Here is an 18,793-nt window from a genome sequence, read left to right on the forward strand (position 1 = left end):
ATACTTCTCTAAATGGTAGATGGTTCATGACAGCTGCGACCAACTTCCTCATATTTTCCTTTCAAGACTCATGTTCAGAGAGGCTCTTTTTCTGTAACAAATCACCAGTTAAGTTTTGCCATGGAGAAAGGATTGACAAGGTTATAACCCCAAAACACACACACCCCCCCCCCCCCCCCCCCCATTTAGGTTTGGCCGCGGTGGTCAGTTAAGATAGCATGCAGTTAGCAGTTTCCTCTTGTCTTCTGTAGAGCCCCATAGGAAACTGACTTGGGGAGGACCATGGTTTACATAACATGAGCTGGGATGGCCGTGTTAACTGCCTCGATCAGAGTCAATCAGGCGCCAAGGGAAGCGATTTGCTTTCCCAGGCCAGAGAGAGCCTACTATTGATTCTATCAATAATAGCTTGGAAGGAATAGTTAGAGGGCCTTTCATGAAGGAAAGGGCAGCAAAGATAACTACCCAGGTGGTTGGTTTCGGAATGTTTAAAATATTACACAAATGATCCTGCCTCCCTTCTGGCACATTATATGGAAAGAGCACTTAAGACTTCTCAATGATTTTTTGCCCTGGTTCTTTGCCAAATTTTCAATAGTAGATTTCATCACATGACAACAATCATCATTGGCTCTCCCGAAAAGAATGAGGTCATTTGCAACAAATAGGTGAGACAAAGCTGGATCACGACTGGAGATACGGACAGGGGTCCCAAATTTCTCCTCACAAGCTTTGGAGATCGCAATGGACAGGTCAGTAGACTGTTTTCCGTTTATCTAACCATGGCCTTCCGTTTATCTAATTGCTGAGATGTCGCCATCTAGGCTAGTTGACTATTGTCAGTGTTTTAGCAACGCCCCTACCGAGAAAAGAGAGGGGTGTGAATTTAATGAAATTTCTATGATCATACAAAACTCAAATCAACAATGCTAGTGACAATCCCATTATGCACACACACTGCAAGTATGTGCGTGTCTTTTGAGTTATTTTGGTACAAATAGCATCTCACTGGGACAAAGATCCTCAACAAAATACACACATACACAAATATTTACGCTGGGTGGGCCTGCTCACACAAACAAGGACTTACATGCACTGACGTGATGGGCAAACAAACAACGATACAGCGTTGCAGTTATGATTGATCCCAAATGTGGAGATGGAGCCAAAAACAAGAGCAGCACATGTTGGTTCTGCATAAAAGCCGACTAGATCGTATCCCATACCAGCAATTTCACCAACAATGTCAGCTATCACCTGCAAGTAATAGAAGAAACTGTGGAGGCTTCGGTTATGGCTTCGGTAACCTGGCCAGACCTTCGTCAACCGAGGCCTCATATTGATACGGTCTGCGGGATTGTACGGGCGGACCATAGCGTACATCCTTCTATCTCCTCCTTCGGTGTCGAGTCTCCTGTTAATGCTTCGGGGAATCACCGAAGCAAGCATTCCGTTAAGGTCTCTCGAGAGGATGTAGCATACCAAGAGGGGACCAGGAGCGATACGTGGCAGATAAGACCACCTGGGCCAAGTCTGGCCATGTGCTTCGTAACCGCCTTATCCGGTGCGTCATCTGTGATGTCACCCGAGGCGGTTACCCGAGCGTATCCTTCATGCGTTAGCTTGGAGCCCAAGTAAACGTAGGTCTATAAATATGAAGGGACTCGAACCTAAAGAGGTATGCCATCTTTTCCTAACCCTAGATCTATATCCTCCTCGGAGATCTAACTTGATCGTCGGAGGGTCACTGGGCTATTCTAGCCCTAGTGAGTTGTTACAGGTTCAGAGGCGGGTGAACGGAGCAACGGAAGAGAAATACAAACTCAGGCCAAGGTCCCTCCAAATTGAACCCCTACAAAAACTAATTGAGAAAAAGAAGATAACGAAGAGTGACAAAAAGTGAAGTGACAAGAATGGATAAAGGAATGAAATTGATTTTCTTGCGTGCATTTTACTGGCATGAAACATTTGTTGGAGACTTCTTAAAAGTAACGTCTCAAATTTTACAGTTTGGATATATCATGAAAGTCTCGAGAAAATATAGTCGCTTCAGGCATGCAAGTGGACGGAAAAGAAGGGCAGATGTACAATTTTAAACGTAGATACTGAATTTCAAGAGCAAATTCAAATGTGCTTGGGTTTTTGCCCGAAAAGAGAAAGTTCAAGTGATTTGTACCCGTATTTTCGTTTTTAAGAAAACATATGAAAAGTAATTACTTTTTCTCTTTTCATTCCTTTCTACCATTCTGTTGCTAACCAAACAGATCATAAAGCAAATTGCACCATACCGCTCGATTCTGGGATCATCCTCAGGGATGTTCTGCTCAACCATGCCAACAATATCAGCACCAACATCAGCAGCGCGCTTTTGCACTACTCTGCCAAACAGGACCATAGAAGACCAACCAAGGCTGAAACCCATTACAGATTCAAAAAGGCCTTCCTTTCGAAAGTGAGATCTCCACTGGCGTAAAAAAGGGGGAAAGCCCGTCCTAAGTGCAGCCGTGATCTTATATACCATAACAGATAACACTGAATGTCTCTTGCCTTTTTAGGAGTCGAAACTTCTCTCCTATGGAAGTTAATACCTCCGCCCTTGCCGATAATAGAAAGGAGAATGTAACTAATTTCAGCAAATAAGGACCGAAAAGAGATTGTATTCGTACGAAAACTGGGTGTGAAATCAGTTCAACTAGCATGCCAAAGGGGGTGTTAACGTACCTGGGCCATTAGATTCTTTGGTCAAAACTTCAGGAATGTGAGCAATGAAGCGCCAACGATGCAAGGGAGGCAGCCCTTGCTCCGGAAATACAAAAGCGAGGGAGGCAGCCCTTGCTCCGGAAACGATGCAAGGCTGGGGCAGGAATAGATCCCCAAAATTCGAAAGCGAGGGAAGCCATCCTAGCTCTGAAATGGGCATGACTTGGGGCAATCTTTGATTCCGAGTCATTCAAGAGACTTGAGATTTTCAAAGTCCTTGAAAGATAGCTTCTCCTGATTTTCCAATTCCCAGATGTACAGAACAACCATTTTGGTTCTGTCGTAAGTACAATGCCAGCTCTTTGTGCAGAATCCATCTACAAAATTATGGAGAACGAGGATTAAAACATGAAAACAACTTCTTACAAGGGCATGTCATGCATCACAGGATAAAAGACGCAAAGATTGAGGAATTATTTCCAATGACAAGTAAATTTGGGCAGGAGCAAAACGAACACATTACAAGTTTGGAAAGCAAATTGAATTCCGTCTCTCTTCCTCTTGTTGCGAAGTATTGCTCGAGAAAATCGTCTTACAAAGAAGCTTAACACCACTTATCCTAAATGGGCTTATTTATACGGATGGTTCCCAAAGTATTTTTAAAATGTCAATTTGGTCCTTAATGTACAAATCGTGTTTATTGCATCCTCACTGTTTACAATACGCGTTTAAATAGTCCCCGGGATTAACTCCGTTCAAATTAACCGTTAAAGACGGGGGTATTTGCGGAACTTCTTCTTAAAACAACCACCACCCCCACAAAACTTCATTTTCAACCTCAAAACCCTAACCCTATGTTTCTCTCCTCTAGACCACCTGGTCCAGCCACACCAAATAACCATTAGTACAATTAAATATGATGACCCATCCAATGGTAGTAAATTTATTTGGAGGGCTCATTACAAGGACATTCGGGAGAAAAGAGATAAACCCCCTGGTTTCAATTGAAGAGCAGTTTTCACAACCATTATCTCTCTCTCCTCTCCGACTTTCCTTTCTTCCCTCACTTCCCACCCCCATCCTTCGAATACTTTTTCCTCATCCCACCCTCTGACAACCAACTCATTGTTCTCCGACTCAAACGCCGCCGCTGCTGCTACTGCTGCCGCCACGTCATCGATCGTCGTGGTCGAATCCCAAATCGGGAGCGTTTCCTTATTCGCCACTGAATTCTTCTTGATCAACCTCTTCCGAGGCTTTGACTTTGACTCGGATTCCTTGTAGACATCTGTCGGCAACCGGTCCTTTCGACGCCAATCGTCTTCTTCTCGTCGATGAGGTTTCAATCATTGCCTCCTTGTTGGGGTTCTAGATTGGACTGGACGTCGTTGTTGAAATCCATTAACGGCTCACCGTCTTCGTCAACGTGCTTGAAGATTATACCAAGTCGGTTCACAGTAAGAAACCGAACCCAGAGAGAGAGAAAGAGGAGGTGAAGTGAGGGTGTTGTTGCACAGGTACATCAGTTGGTGCTTCTTGTTAGATCTGTGTATAATTACGGTGACGACGACGAAGATGATTGTTGTTCCGATGATTACTGAAATTTTTGATAACTTGAATCCGGTTTGATGATGCTCGGATCTGTTCAGTTGTGTTATTTTTTTTAATCTGTAAAATAGTTTTTCATTTTTTGAACAGCTCGTATACAGTAATTGAAAATTGGACATTATTTGAAGTTTATTTATTTTTAATTTGCATCACTGAAGATTGAAGGGGAAAGTGGGGAATTCGGGGGATTTGACTATGATGCCCCCATTTTAGACGGCAATAGGTAACAGAGTTAGCTCCGAGGACCATTTAAACACACATTGTAAATATTGGGGATGCAATAGACGCGATTTATATAATGGGGACCAAATTGACATTTCAAAAATACTTTGGGGACCATCCGTACAAATAAGCCCTCCTAAATGCAGTATTGTAAATATAGAATGAAATCCGGTAATGAATTACACTCACACAAAAACAAAAAACAAAAAAAAGAACACTCAACTGTAACAAATTGATAAGTTGTGATCACACACACTACAAGTTTACTTTAGATCAATGACGGCACCAGAAGTTTTTCTCGCATAAACATTAGAAAGCTTCAAATGTTACAACATACATATTAAATCTTGCTTATCAATATTATGTAAACTTGTGATTCAAGAATGGTTATGGGAGAAGTTTGGTTTATTGTTGGTAATTGGTATCTATCAGAAATAGGTTTCTACATGCACTTCTAGAACTAATATTTCCCCATACATAAGTACAAACGCACACTTCTCAATTTTCTCCCGACAAGTTTTCATCTTTCAAAATCTTTGCATAACAACTTGATTATAATATGTCGAAGCAACAAGTATGAGCAAGTAAATTAGTAACTCCAAGTGACACAAATACAATTTCGGCATAAAGCAGATACGCCAAAGAAGACTTCCTCTACCTTCTTGGCGAGGTGACCAGAATATATGTTTTATTTTTGCTCAGTAAACCAATAAGATCAATTTGGTGTTCATTGCACCACCATATATGAAATTCCTTTCCCGAAAAAGAAATGCATGAAAAGTGTTTGCAACATTTTACAATCCCCGAATCTCGTTTGTACAATTACACTCTTTTCCTATCCTCGTAATGTCAAGCTGTGAATCTGTGTGGTGTTGTAATATTTCTTGAAACACTTAATCGACAATGAAAGAGGATCTTAGAGCATCTCGATCCAATCCTCACCCATTTTATTACCCATACCCAAAATTTGAGTAAAAGCCTTAAAAATTCATCTCCAATAGTATACTCATTTGCCTACCCATTTTGAGTTCTACCCATTTTATTACCCAAATAATTTGGGGGCACTCAAACTCATACCCTTTTTTTTCGAAGCCTATTTTCATTCTTATTAATTACAAGTGTGCCACTCATTAATTACAAATGTGTCATTCAATAAAAGATTTGGGTACAAATATGAGTTCAGTATTAGAGATGCCTTACCAAAATTAAGCTTTTGACTTAAATTTCTATCCAAATTAGGGTGAAAAAAAGGGTAAGAATTGGATATGCTCTTATAATTTACCGCATGTAACGACGGAAAACTGGGTGTGAAGCATGGTATCATGTGGTACATGTGCAGTAGGTCGATGATGTAGCGAAATCAATTGAAGCAACATGCCAAAGGGGAAGTTAACAAACCTGGGCCATTAGCTGCTTGGGTCAAAGACGAATCTTTTGTCAATCATGACTTCAGGAATGTGTGCAATGAAGCCCCAATATTTGCCTTTCCCCTTGTCACATCGTCGTTTCAGCATCGGACATTCTTCGATCCACAAATTCAAAAGCGAGGGAGGCAGCCCTTGCTCCGGAAACAATGCGAGGTTGGGGCAGTCAGAGATCCACAAATCCGAAAGCGTGGGAGGCAGCCCTTGCTCTGGAAATGATGCGAGCTTGGGGCAACCAGAGATATGCAAATCCGAAAGCGAGGGAGGCAGCCCTTGCTCCGGAAACAATGCAAGCTTGGGGCAGCCAGAGATAAACAAATCCGAAAGTGAAGGAGGCAGCTAGCCCTTGCTCCGGAAACGATGCAAGCTTGGGGCAGCGAGAGATATACAAATCTGAAAGCGAGGGAGGCAGCCCTTGCTCCGGAAACGATGCGAGGTTGGGGCAGTCAAAGATCCGCAATTCCGAAAGTGAGGGAGGCAGTCTTAGCTCTGAAATGGACGTGAGCTTGGGGCAAAAACCGATATGAAGTTTTTCAAGAGAGACGAGGTTTTCAAAGTCCTTGAAAGATAGCTTCTCCAGATTTGGGAATCTATCGATGTCTAGTTTGACCAGAGTGGAGGGAAACGACCACATCCCATCTTCTGGAAAGGATCAAAGGACACCCCATCACAACTCCGAAGGGAGAGTTCTCTGAGAGAGTACAATCGGTGCAAGCCACACAGTTTACCGATGTCGACATTGTTGATGTGAAGTGAAGTTAGGTTGGTGAAGTAGGAGGAACTTCCTTCATCCAGAATGTGGGAGAGGAGTCCTGTGCCCGCAGGAAAACCACTTACGAACAGCCAGTCAACTGAAGCGAGGCGGTTGTTGTTGCATGCGTGGTTTGGAAGGGGCTCGATTACGAACAGCCAGTCAACGGAAGCGAGGCGGTTGTTGTTGCATGCGTGGTTTGGAAGGGGCTCGAGTTTCTCGCAGGTATAGATACTAAATTCCCTGAAATTGGTTGTGGGAAACCATCCTTCCGGAATGGACTCCAGATTACCACACCAATATATCGCCAGTTCACTGAGATTCTTGAGACCATTATTATTTTGCATGACATCTGGTAGGGTTTTGAGGCGCTCACAGAGACTAATCTCAACAGATTCAAGCGATGGACAATTGATCTTAATCCCCTCCTCTGCTAGTAGCGACTTTAGCTCTGCACAACTTTGAACCGTCAGTTGTTTGAGAGCGGGCGGTAGCCCACTTCCGGAACTTAAGTACGGGAGGGATGGACAGGAAACAAGGCACAGCTTCTCAAGATTATTCAGCAACGTCAAATCAGGTAGGGACACCAGCCCATCACAGTCACAAATCTGCAGCTCTTTCATCGTAGACGGCAACACAGGGAAAGAGATGAGGCGTGGACACTGGGAGATGGAAAGCTCTTGAAGAGATTTGAGGTCATCTCCTTCTTCTCCTTCGGCAAACAAGGAAATAAGTTGGGGGCAACCTTCAATAGTGAGACGTCGGAGGGCAGGCAGACGGTTTTGTAGTCTTGCCTCGTCGTCCCATAATGTTGTGAGTTCTTCGAAACCGCGGAGAGATAATTCTTGGATTCTGGTCAGCCCTTGGAAAACCCAACTGGGTAGGCATGTGTTACCCCGAATATTTTCCATTTCGAGGGAAGTCAGAGCATCTCCGGCCTTCACCCATATTTTCCCTCAAATTTGAGTCAAATTTTGGGTAGACGCATCTCCAACCATCAAATCCAAATTTTACACATCTCCCTCTTTCTCTCTCTCTAACTAGCCATTAGAGAAATGGGTCAAGGCAAAAGTTGTCTCAAATTTGGGAAAAAAATAGGTAAAACCCAAAATGGGGAAGGGTTTGGGTCAAAGATTGAAGAGAGATTTTTGTGATTTTTGCCCCATTTTTTAATTTGAGTCTTAAAATGGGTTAAGCCTGGAAATGCTCTCAGTGAGCTCAAGAGGCTATGGCTTGAGTTTTTGAGCACTACTTGATCACCAACTTCTGAACTACCCAAGGAGTTGGCAATCGAAACATCATTTAGATGCAAGGACACGAGTGAATAAAAGTGAAGCATATTTCTCTCTTCATTCAGCTCCGTACGACTTGGGATCCACGCAACCACCAACATCGGGCACTCCTCAATATCCAGATTTCTCAACCGAGGAAGATTTCTTGGCAACTCATGCGAAAGCTTGGGACATCTTTTAATGGAGAGCTCTGATAGGAGAGCAAATGCTTGAGCTCCCTCCTCGACTCCAAAAGGAGTCCACTCTTTCCATTCGGGCATGTCGTCAAAGGTTAAAATCTCTAGAACATGAAAAGGATTTAGGCGACCCAACCCATAGAACTCAAGTCCAACATTACCTACTGTCTTCAAACCTTGAATGTAGAGTTTTGCAAGTGAGGGTAACTGCCCCAGAGGTGGCAAAGAAGTGCATTTTTCACAATTTTGGAACTTCAAGCAGGCCATGTTGGAGAACAAAGAATTCCCAACCCAATTTGGGAATGTGAAGCCACCGTAACCAATAATGGAAAGCTCTTTTAACTTCTTATGAGGTTCTAGCATATCAATCACTCTTGATTAAACATTTCCGTTGCGAGAATTATTCGAGATGTTACTCCACTCCATCAACAGCACATTTAAGCCTTGCTTATCTTTCAAGTTGGCCCTAGCTCCTAGCATCTGCCACTTTCTCCAACCCTAATATGCTAAGTGTCCCTCGAAGATGAATCAAATTGCCCAGCTCAGCTATTGTAGACTCGTTGCCATTGCCAACAATGAAGTTTGATAAAGTTTGGAGACTTGTCAATTTTCCTATTTTTGGTGGCAATTCTTGTAAGGAGTTTGCACCAGTAAAGTCTAGATGACGCAAACTAATCAAGTCACTAGTATTTGCAGGCAACTCCTTAAGATTTTTACAATATCTCAAAATTAACATTTGTAGGTTATAAAGAGTGCCAATTGATTCTGGTAGCATTAAAATCAAGGCACATGAAAGGTCAAGGTACCTCACATGCTTCAAATCCCCAATCGAATTTGAAAGTTCACCTATATGATATCTTCGCTGTAACGCCCCGAATTTTGGATACGTTAAATAAAACATTTTATTGAAATAAAAACTGAGTCTGGCTCTTTTATTACAACAAAAACATGAAAAGGAGTACTTTTATTACAAGCGGAAGGAAACTAAGGTTCCTAACTACAGCTCCGCTTGATCTTCCATCGCAGCTAGCTCCTCGGCTCCGAAGGCTTCCAAGGTGTAAAGCTCGCCCTGCTCATCTATGAGATCTGACATATTATACCCGTGTCGCCACCGGTATAATATGCCAGGGTCACTAAAAAGGCAACACTGTGAGCCAAAAAGCTCAATAGAACTATCCAAACCCTCTAACCCTTAACTTATGAACGTAAGAACATAATAACAACAATTCCACTTAGATCATGCATTTAGTCCAACAAGTATTCAAATCCACATTCTTTACTTGACTAACATTGTGTTCATCACTTAGACTCATCGTAGACCAAGTTATTACTTCTCTTTCCTTTTTACCCAAAAACTCCTTTTTAACTCACCCAACTTCGGTTCCACCACGCCGGTTTCCCGAGTATTCTCACAATGGTTCCGCCGCGCCGGGTTCCCATTGGCACAACACCGCATTGGCTCCGTACCGTGGATAACCAAGCACACACCCAACCTCGGTTCCGCCGCGCCGGGTTCCCGAGTATCCTCACAATGGTTCCGCCGCGCCGGGTTCCCATTGGCATACACACACACAACTCACATAATGCACCCAAAACCGGTCATTATGTAGTTTCAAAATATTTCCTTCCTCGGATACACATTTTTATCTTCGTTAACACACCCTAGGTGCCATGTCTCTATTCTCTTGGTTTTCGTGTCACGTTACATGCATAGACTCCGTGGTGTAGGACTTTCCACATAAACAAGCATTTATAAATTTCCAAAATGAATACAACAATATTATCCAACTCTTGATCACATAACATGCTTGAATCATAATAACAACATCATGCATCTCATACATTCTTAAACAAAGATAACCTTATCTACTTTAAACTTAATGATCAAAGTTACTTTCAAATGAACTTATTTTAGGGTTATGATACAAAACTACCTTATACTTAGGAATAGGGACAAGGAATTTCTACCGGGATGGAAGTTAAGGAAATCCTACCTTGCTTCTTGGCGGTAGTAGTCGGCTAAGAAGATTTGGTCGTCGGTTTTGGATTCCGGCGGCGTAACGGCGTCGGTTTTGCTTCGAAAGGAAAAGAGTTGTACTTTCTTTTCCTAGAAACAACTTTCTAACTAACTAAGCTACTTTAAAAGATCTAACGGTGGTTTTGGGAGGTGGTTTGGTGGTTTCTCTCAAGAACACTCAAGAACACTAGAAAACTAGAACTTTGAAAGCAAGAACTTTTGGAATTTCTAGAGAGAAGTGAGAGCAATGGTTGAAGGTGTGAGTTTAAGCTTGGAATGAGCTTCTATTTATAGGCAAGGGCTTCTCCTCTCCCTCTCTCAACTGAATATCTCTCTCTCTCTCTACATCTTTGATTTCTTTCACTTGTCAAGCTTGATTGAAAGCTTGATGGGTGAAGTTAAGGCTTGGTTGGAAGATCAATGGCTAAATGGTAGGCTTGCATGGCTACTTTGGTCCTTGGATTTGATCTTTGGAAGATATGTTGGAAAGGGGGGAGACATGGGTACAAGATTCATGGTTTAAACAATTGGAATTGGTACAAAGGAGGACAATGGTGGTAGATATGGAAGATATACATCTTCCAAGTTTGAAAAGATGAAGAATCACCAAGTACAAGTCCCGTCTTTCTTCTTCTTCCTTCTTTCTTCCTTCTCTCTCTCTCCCTCTCCCTCTTTCTCTCTCTCGGCCTCTCTCTCTCTCCTCTCTCACAGCTCTCTTTCTCTCCTCTCTCCTCTCTCTCTCTCTCCCATGTGCTAGCTATATACATATGTATATATATGTACAAACATGTAAGAATACAAATAAACAATAGGTACTTTTGTACAAAAGGGCAATTTAGTCTTTAAGGGTCAAGATTCACCCTTTAAACCAATACAAAAGGTACCATACTTAATTAATAAAGTAATGTACTTTTGTACTCCCGGGAATCTTAACAAAATATTAGTTTAATGGGATAAGTACCTTGTTTGAAAGATGAGCCTATTACCCAATGGTTAATAGAATCCCTAACGGTTATTATCTAAGGGATAATAAGGTACGAGTACTTTAAATACTAAACTAAGTTTTTGGAAAGACTACATGTCCTTTTTGAAAATACACATGTGATATATATATATATGTACTTTCCAAATAAAATAAGAAAAGGCTTTTGTCCAATGGGTAAAGATTACCCTAATGGTTATTGTCCAATGGTCCATAGTTACTTGGGTACTTTTATTGGAAAAAATAATCAAAAGTACTTTTCAAATGTCATTTCTTTAAAAGATCAAAGTACTTGTTCAAATCTTTCAAAAATCCTTTTAATATAAAGAAATGGGTTTCTATTATCCAATGGATAATAATTTCCCTAACATTTATCGTCCAATGGATAAAGAATAAAACTAAAACAACAAAAGAAAACAATTAAATCCTTTCTAGTCTAGGGTTCAAAAGGTTCAAAAGGTTCAAGATGGGCAAAACGGTCCATCTTTGGTTAGGGATAAGTAACTAGGTGACTTCCTAGTTTGGTTACTCCTTCAAGCCGGTTAGAAGCTAACTAGGCTTGCTAAGTAGGGCATATAAGTCAAGAAGCGATCCTTGAGGGTCCAAAGTGCGATTAGAGTTTCTAGTCGAGAAATACGATGATAAGGCGATCGATTGTTTAAATACAAACCACAAGGAAATCAAATAAGAGAATCAACGAGCAATTAAGAGAAATTAAGAAATTTCAAATAACAACGAGATTTTTATTGAACGAAAAATCGGAGTTGTTACATTCGCAAACTAAGCACACGTAAACATTTGAGACCCGGCAACAAACGGAGGGGAACATCGCTTGTCAAGTAGGACACATCTTGATACCTAGACCCACATGGTAAAAAAGTCTGCAAATTTTTGGCTTTCTTAAAGGCTTTAAACTTCATTATGCCATCACGATCCCCGCGTGTGTAGGATGAATGTCGAGCCTTACTGATACTTTCATCTCCCTCATTCTCTTTCAACTTATCCTCCAGCCTAAAACAAGTTTTTCTTGCAAAAAATTGAGCCAAATCATTGATGTGGTCATGCATAACAAAGAGTTCAGTACTACGTGATGGTTGAAAAAATGACCTCGATACCAATTCTTGGAAGTACTCGCACCCAAGATCTTCCAATTTCTTTTGTCCTATTTGCTTTGGAATTAAGCCTTCTGCCATCCACAAGAAAACTAGTTCCTCCTCCTCAAATTCGTAGTCCTTTGGCAATATCGAACAATATGCAAAACACTTCTTCAAATGCGAAGGGAGGTGATAGTAACTTAATCTCAAAGCCAGAAGAATGTGACTTCTCTCTTCTGATAACTCCCATATTTTACTGTTCAATATTCCTTCCCATTCATCCTCAGTCAGTTTACACCATAGAAGGCCACCGAGTGTTCTAGCAGCCAAAGGCAAGCCTTTACATTTTTTGATAATTTTTTGACCAATTGAAACCAAATTTGGATTTGCATCCATACTTCTATCCTCAAATGCATGTTGTGCAAACACTGACCAACAATCATCTTCGAATAGTTCTGCTACGAAATGATATTAATTTTGTTCCAGCCATGATAAATGCAACATCCCAACTTCGTGTTGTTACAATGACTTTACTTCCTAGGGCTCCATCATTGAAAGGACTCTTTAAACTGCTCCAGACAGTGTGGTCTTCATTCCAGACATCATCAAAAACTTTTTCCCAGCCAAATCCTTTTTTAGCTCAACTTGAACTTGATCCAAGGATTTAAAATCGTAGGTCCTCGAAGTGACAGACTCCAGAATTGATTTTGTCACTCCTACAACGTCAAACACTTCTGATACACAGACCCATGCTTTCATCTCAAAATGCTTGTCCACCATCTCATCGTTGTAGACCATTTGAGCAAGGGTGGTCTTGCCGACCCCACCCATACCCACAATTGGGACTACACCAACTTTGTTACTACCAGATTGATCACTTAAAAGCAACTCTATTATCGCCTTTTTATCATTATCCCTACCATATAAACCAGGTTCAATTATCAAAGATGATGTTGGTTGTCTTTGTGAAGCTTTACCAGACCCCCCTGCAGCAATGTTTTTCAAGCCAAGCCCCTTCCTTCGATCAAAAAGGTCTTGCATCCTTGCAGTGATCTCATCCATCTTGGAACTGATTCTAAAATCAGACACTAGAGTGCTTGGGTTGAAACGTTTGCAGCAATTAGGTATGAGTTTACGTACCTTGCTGGTGCTAGCTCGAGGCTCTTCCATCACCTTCCGTCGCAAAGCTTCAGTTGCAAACTCGTCCAGTACGTCATCCATATCATAGCTCAAGTCCTCAAGATCCTCCAGCCACAAATTAACACCCCGATCAGTGACTTGTTTCTCCTCAGCATCTGCAACCACCACCTCAACTTGTTCCAACATCCTCTTCCATTTCAGAAGCAGAGTATGAATCCGCTCCTTACGTGCTAAGTTCCAGAGATCGCCAGATGCGAACTTCTCAAATAGCACATCAATGAAAGCACTAAGAAAAATTTCAGCCATTTTTTTTTTTTGCTCTGTGGAAAAGGTAGTTTTGTTGCACAGAGAAACCAAAGGCTGGTAATGGTATGCGTGAATGCTGGCAGGCCTTCCCAAGTGTAGTTTTGTTCCCAAAGAAATCTGCTTTTCTTTTTCTTCGGGTAAATTAATCTGCTTTTCTTTTCCTTTGGGCAAATTAATCTGCTTTTCTTTGTCGGTGAGAAAAGCATAATGCAGGGGCCCTTCTCCTTGGGGGCCGGAAAAATTTTACATGATGTATATGGGTCCCAATAACATGCGGTTCTAAAAGAAAATAGATAGAAACAATTCACTACAATGCCAAGAGCAAATTTTTTTTTGCCGATAAAAAAAACTTATTCTGTTTATGGATCACCAAGAGCAACTTGAGTCTAGAGTCTAGACCAGTAGATCAAGTGCTTCGCAGCGGGCATGATCCTCTCCACCTCCCTCGTCGTCGCGATCGTCGTTGCCAACTACCTCTTCGTCCAGAACGTATTCTATCTCTCTCTAGATTTCTCCATTCGCGCGTAGTTTGAAATCTGAATGATTTTCAGTGCGATCGTATTCTTCAATGACAAGATTGCAATTTTAGACAAATATCGAAACTTGCTTTTTGCGTTTTTTTCCTTAGGAGACCAAGTCCGTTTCAACCCGCCTATTATTGATCCATATTTGACCCTCCCATGTTCAACTCATGACCCGTTTCAATCTACACAAACCCGTCCATTTGCCACCTCTAGTTAATTGTTATAGAAAAACTGTTATTAAAAATTACTTCTTAAGTTTCGTCCGCTCAACATTTTTGTTATTCTTACACTTGCTCATCTAGTTTGTTATCGAAAATTGTCCTTTTTATGTATCAATAAAAATTTAACATGAACCTGTTTGTTAGTCGGACTAGCTTTGGGGATTAAATAGGAACGATGGATAAAAGAATGATATGGTATAGAAGGGGAAATTAATTGAGGAGAGGAGATTATCTTATAGTACTTAGTTTGGTTGGCAGTTTGTATGATGAAAAAGGATAAGTACAAGTTATTTTTTGCCCTTCAAAAATTCCTTTTTACAAAAGTTTGAAGGTGGGGAAGGATAATTGGGTAGAGATTAAATTCTTTCGACCAGTGGTTGAAAATTCCACTTTTTCACCATCGTCTTTTTCAGTCTTATCGTGTGTTTATTGTTGATTTGAACTATTCATCTCGTAGACCCCATATAGTAGTGTAATCACGCAAAAAATAAACTTGATCGGACCTCGATAGTAATATCAAAAATTGAATTTTGTTTTGAAAAATAGACAGTTTATCTTTACTATTATTTACAGAATCGGATCGTCCATTTTATAATCAAAATTCAAATTTTGATATATCTATCGACTTCCGATCAAGCTGATTTTTTGCATGACAATAGTATATTGTGGGTCTTAAAATATGAACAGTTCAGATTACAACAATAGACGGTCGAAGGAACCCACAATAGGCGGTGGTGAAAAAGTGGGGTTTTACACCGGCGGTGGATAGAATTTATTCTCAATTGGGTAAGCGGGGAAGGAAGACTATTCATGGACTTGGTTGAGGGTGGCATAAATAGTCTCGCTCCAGAGGCAGGGCCGGCTCATGAGTTTTGGAGGCCGGAAACGAACCTCTTGAATGAGGCCTCCCTATATCCTCCATACAAAAGTTGGTCTGCAAAGTTTCATAAAATAAAAAAATAAAAAAACCATTACAAAAGAGGGGCTTCAAGGTATGCTGTATTCAAGTATTTTTCGTCCACGGTCGTCGGTTCCCTTCCCTTCTGAGTCGTGAGGCTTATTTTGTGGTTCCTCACTTTAATTGGGCTTATTTTGTGTAAAGGAAGTTTAGTGCAAAAAAAATTTTGGGCCATATATACATACATATATATAGGAGTCGTAGAATTTTAGGACCCTCATTTTTAGCATTTTTTGGGGACCCGAAGCCCATGCTTCTCCCGCCTATGCTATCAGCCGGCTCTGTCCAGAGGGACTATTTTTTCCTCGGGATTAAATAATCCGGATATGTGTGTACCGACCAAAAACCACACCGGCCAAATGGTCTTATCAAACCAAATAGTCCGGCTAAACATGTACATGTCCTTAATGTTTTACTTATCGAAATAAATTTGGAAGCACCAGATTGTATGCATCTACACTTATATATGACCGTATTTATTGTGATTGCTTGAACTGAACGAAATATCTACCATGATGTTTTATTACTATTTTGTGGTATGTGGCAAAGAAAACTTTTAATTTTCACTCACCAAACTTTGCAATCGTGTGTCCGTCCTTCCAGCCACGAGGTATATTCGAACCTCTTCAAGATTTATGGCACATAAAATGACTTCTTCTTCTTTTTTCAATTACAGGAGTAACTTCACTCATTCTCGACCAAATTGTTATATCATTTGAATTTGATTAAGCTACTGTTGGGGATGATATGGTTTTAGAATTTCAACACCCAAAGTACCTCTAAATACCTATATTTTTTGAAAAGGCCTCTAAATCTATATGAGATTTCAGTTTTTGTCAGCTTAAATCAACCATTAGCCCCAAAGTATTAATAAAGGATAGTCGTTTTTTTATTTTTCAGGATCGAAGTTTGAAATGTGTGTTTAAAATGGTCCTCATGGCTAATTCCACCCAACTATTTTTTAGAACTTTGCAACACAATTTTGTACTGAGAATCAAAATGATATATACTTGGCTAATTTTTGGAGGAACATCGATAAAATGATAGGAGTAGTTGAACAGATATAGCATACCAGTGTTGCGAATAAATTAAAGATCAACTCTTGATTAATAAAGATAAAAGAAGGGAGGGTTCCATTATTAAAGTTAAAGATCAACTCTTGATTAATTATTCATTCCTCAACTTGTGCATCTTCAGCTTTTGTAACTTTTGATTGTGTATTGGGATGAGGAGCTAGTCTTCCTACCATCAAAAAGAAGGCTCAATTCTCGGTCACTGCAGTTTGAACAAGCTAGCAATCGAATTTTTTTCCGGGTACCATTGATAATATTTTTCTCGTTGTCTGTCATGGAATTTTGGCTTTCTGTTGAAATAATACGCTATTTCTGTGCAAAAGCTATGCGAATAGGTGTGGAAGTTGGAGACTTCATTCTTTTCGTATAGATCTCGTGGCTGTATTTTTCTTGTATATTTGTAGCGACTAGTGTGGCTTCTACTAAAAAGTGCAAAATTTCATAAAGAAGCATGACCAATCATCACATGGGGTTCACATTGTCTTTTATTTCATAAAGAAACATGACCAATCATCACATGGGGTTCGCGTTGTCTTTTACTTGATGATGATTTGAACTGTTCACTAGTCTCGTTGTGTAATTCACTCATGTACATAATTCGGCTAGTGAAATACTGGTAAGTTTGTTTGTCGAATCATTATTATCTCGATAGAAATGGACGGCCACATTCATTTTATATATCAAGGCAATATGATTTATTAATAAATTGACTTTATTTTTAGTGGTTAAACATCGAAACCTTAAAATGATCGAATCAACAAATGGGACCGTGGAATGTCCCATTCTCCTCACGTTGGTCATGTGAGTACTAAATGAGAAAATTCATTCTTGAAATCTAGATGTCAATTGACTATAGACCTTGACAGTGCAATCCATGCCAAATTTAACTCATAAAAACTTGCAAGGAAAGGATTTTGTGATCCAACGTGGAGTGGACTAAACAAATCAATTTTTCAATAAGAAGAAGCCTGAAACCAAACCAGATCAATAACACGCAAAACCTAAACAAATCAATTTTTCAGGCCAGTGTTTTCAGTTGATTCCATGTTTTGGTATTCAGTTCACCACTACTTACAAGTGCGTGTGGACTTTACTGCTCTGATCATGGCCTTTCATTTTATCTAATTGCAGAGCCGATATCTAGGCTGGTGGACTGCTTTCAACAATGTTAAGACACACACTCTTGCATAAACCCATGCACACACTCATATTAGGCTCGTACCCATAATGTGTGTGCGCAAGCCTTTGTGCCTTTTTGTTCACGTCTCTAGCATTTGTCTTCAATTTTACAGCAATGACTAACAAGCTCGATACCAGCCAGAAAAGAGAGAGGTTTGAATTAACAATGCCAGTGATAACTCTCATTTAACATACACGCTTGCCCACTCATTTTGTGAATTTTTGGGTACCAATTGCTACCTCACTCAGACACAAATCATCAATATAATACATACACAAGCACCTACACTAACACAAGAGGCGGGCCCACATGCCCCACACACTTATACAAACACTTAGACGCAGTCACATGATGAGCAAACAAACAAGGATACCTGCAGAACTAATGAGCAAAGATAGCATTGCAGTCATAGTTGCTTCCAAATGAGGAGATGGAGCCAAAAACAAGAGCAGCACATGTTGATTTTGAGTGAGGACCGAATAGTTCATATCGCATACCACTATACCGGCAATATCACCATCATTTTCAGTTATCACCTGGAAGAAAAGAAACAAACAAATTGAGAAAGCATCAACATCAGCAGCTTGTAAAGGAACATTTGATTAGGAAGAAAAATATAACGGAGAGTGAAAAATGGGAGAACTCGACCTTGTCTATAATATTGGCACCAACATCAGCAGCTTTTGCATGAATACCTCCACTTCCTCTGCCAAAAACAGGACCATAGAAAACCCATCAAGGCCGAAACCAGTTACAGATTCAAAGAGGCCTTCCTTTCGAAAGCGAGATCACCGCCGGGCTTAAAGAAGAGGGAAACACCTCCTAAGTGCAGCCATAATCTTATACACAATAACACCACATGTGCTCTTGCCTTGTTCGGAGTGAAAACTCTTCTCTCCAATGGAAATTCACCCACTCTTTTCAAATCTCAGGATAAAGGGCATGTCTTGCATCGCAAGATAAAGGACATGAACACGGAGGAATCTCCACTGACAAGTTAGAAGATACTCCTACATTTGGGCAGAAACAAAATGAAAACATTTTAGTTTGGAAGCATTGAATCCCATCTCTCTTCCTCTTGTTGCAAAGTATTACTCAAGAAAATCATCTTACAAAGAAGCATAA

At 40.5% G+C, this 18,793-nt stretch overlaps 5 protein-coding genes across 5 annotated transcripts; all 5 read right to left on the reverse strand.

The window, feature by feature from the left end:
- Positions 1-620: 620 nt before the first annotated feature.
- Positions 621-2,585, reverse strand: LOC131299634 (pyrophosphate-energized vacuolar membrane proton pump-like). Its single transcript, XM_058325222.1, has 2 exons — positions 2,289-2,585; positions 621-1,257 (listed from the first exon to the last, which is right to left on the reverse strand). Exons 1-2 carry the CDS (start codon positions 2,519-2,521, stop codon positions 1,254-1,256), a joined length of 237 nt encoding a protein of 78 aa, XP_058181205.1. The 5' UTR covers positions 2,522-2,585; the 3' UTR covers positions 621-1,253.
- A 3,535-nt stretch (positions 2,586-6,120) lies between these two features.
- LOC131326946 (putative disease resistance protein At3g14460) lies at positions 6,121-8,536 on the reverse strand. The gene is made up of 3 exons (XM_058359870.1): positions 7,958-8,536; positions 6,683-7,643; positions 6,121-6,596 (listed from the first exon to the last, which is right to left on the reverse strand). The coding sequence occupies exons 1-3, from the start codon at positions 8,534-8,536 to the stop codon at positions 6,121-6,123; spliced, it is 2,016 nt and encodes a 671-aa protein (XP_058215853.1).
- Positions 8,537-8,639: 103 nt separating this feature from the next.
- On the reverse strand, positions 8,640-12,873 carry LOC131326955 (putative disease resistance RPP13-like protein 1). Its single transcript, XM_058359882.1, has 2 exons — positions 11,944-12,873; positions 8,640-9,030 (listed from the first exon to the last, which is right to left on the reverse strand). The coding sequence occupies exons 1-2, from the start codon at positions 12,660-12,662 to the stop codon at positions 8,640-8,642; spliced, it is 1,110 nt and encodes a 369-aa protein (XP_058215865.1). The 5' UTR covers positions 12,663-12,873.
- LOC131326961 (putative disease resistance RPP13-like protein 1) lies at positions 12,831-13,715 on the reverse strand. Its single transcript, XM_058359895.1, has one exon. It carries the CDS (start codon positions 13,710-13,712, stop codon positions 12,831-12,833), a length of 882 nt encoding a protein of 293 aa, XP_058215878.1. The 5' UTR covers positions 13,713-13,715.
- A 4,297-nt stretch (positions 13,716-18,012) lies between these two features.
- On the reverse strand, positions 18,013-18,504 carry LOC131326968 (pyrophosphate-energized vacuolar membrane proton pump-like). The gene is made up of 3 exons (XM_058359908.1): positions 18,488-18,504; positions 18,290-18,374; positions 18,013-18,204 (listed from the first exon to the last, which is right to left on the reverse strand). The coding sequence occupies exons 1-3, from the start codon at positions 18,502-18,504 to the stop codon at positions 18,013-18,015; spliced, it is 294 nt and encodes a 97-aa protein (XP_058215891.1).
- Between the last annotated feature and the right edge of the window lie 289 nt (positions 18,505-18,793).

The sequence above is a fragment of the Rhododendron vialii genome, chromosome 1a, assembly GCF_030253575.1.
Source record: "Rhododendron vialii isolate Sample 1 chromosome 1a, ASM3025357v1".
Classification (NCBI taxonomy): domain Eukaryota; kingdom Viridiplantae; phylum Streptophyta; class Magnoliopsida; order Ericales; family Ericaceae; genus Rhododendron; species Rhododendron vialii.

What these genes read in the sequence shown, in the direction of transcription:
- LOC131326955 (XM_058359882.1), bottom strand. Translation starts at nt 12,662, where the DNA reads ATGGATGCAAATCCAAATTTGGTTTCAATTGGTCAAAAAATTATCAAA. An exon ending in CGTGTGCTTAGTTTGCGAAT is followed by an intron (nt 9,031 to 11,943) that starts GTAACAACTCCG and finishes GTTACAGCGAAG; the next exon opens with ATATCATATAGGTGAACTTT.
- LOC131326961 (XM_058359895.1), bottom strand. Translation starts at nt 13,712, where the DNA reads ATGGCTGAAATTTTTCTTAGTGCTTTCATTGATGTGCTATTTGAGAAG.
- LOC131326968 (XM_058359908.1), bottom strand. An exon ending in TCTCCCATTTTTCACTCTCC is followed by an intron (nt 18,205 to 18,289) that starts GTTATATTTTTC and finishes CTTTTCTTCCAG; the next exon opens with GTGATAACTGAAAATGATGG.
- LOC131326946 (XM_058359870.1), bottom strand. Translation starts at nt 8,536, where the DNA reads ATGCTAGAACCTCATAAGAAGTTAAAAGAGCTTTCCATTATTGGTTAC. An exon ending in GTTCAGAAGTTGGTGATCAA is followed by an intron (nt 7,644 to 7,957) that starts GTAGTGCTCAAA and finishes ATATGGGTGAAG; the next exon opens with GCCGGAGATGCTCTGACTTC. An exon ending in CATCAACAATGTCGACATCG is followed by an intron (nt 6,597 to 6,682) that starts GTAAACTGTGTG and finishes GATCCTTTCCAG; the next exon opens with AAGATGGGATGTGGTCGTTT.
- LOC131299634 (XM_058325222.1), bottom strand. Translation starts at nt 2,521, where the DNA reads ATGGTATATAAGATCACGGCTGCACTTAGGACGGGCTTTCCCCCTTTT.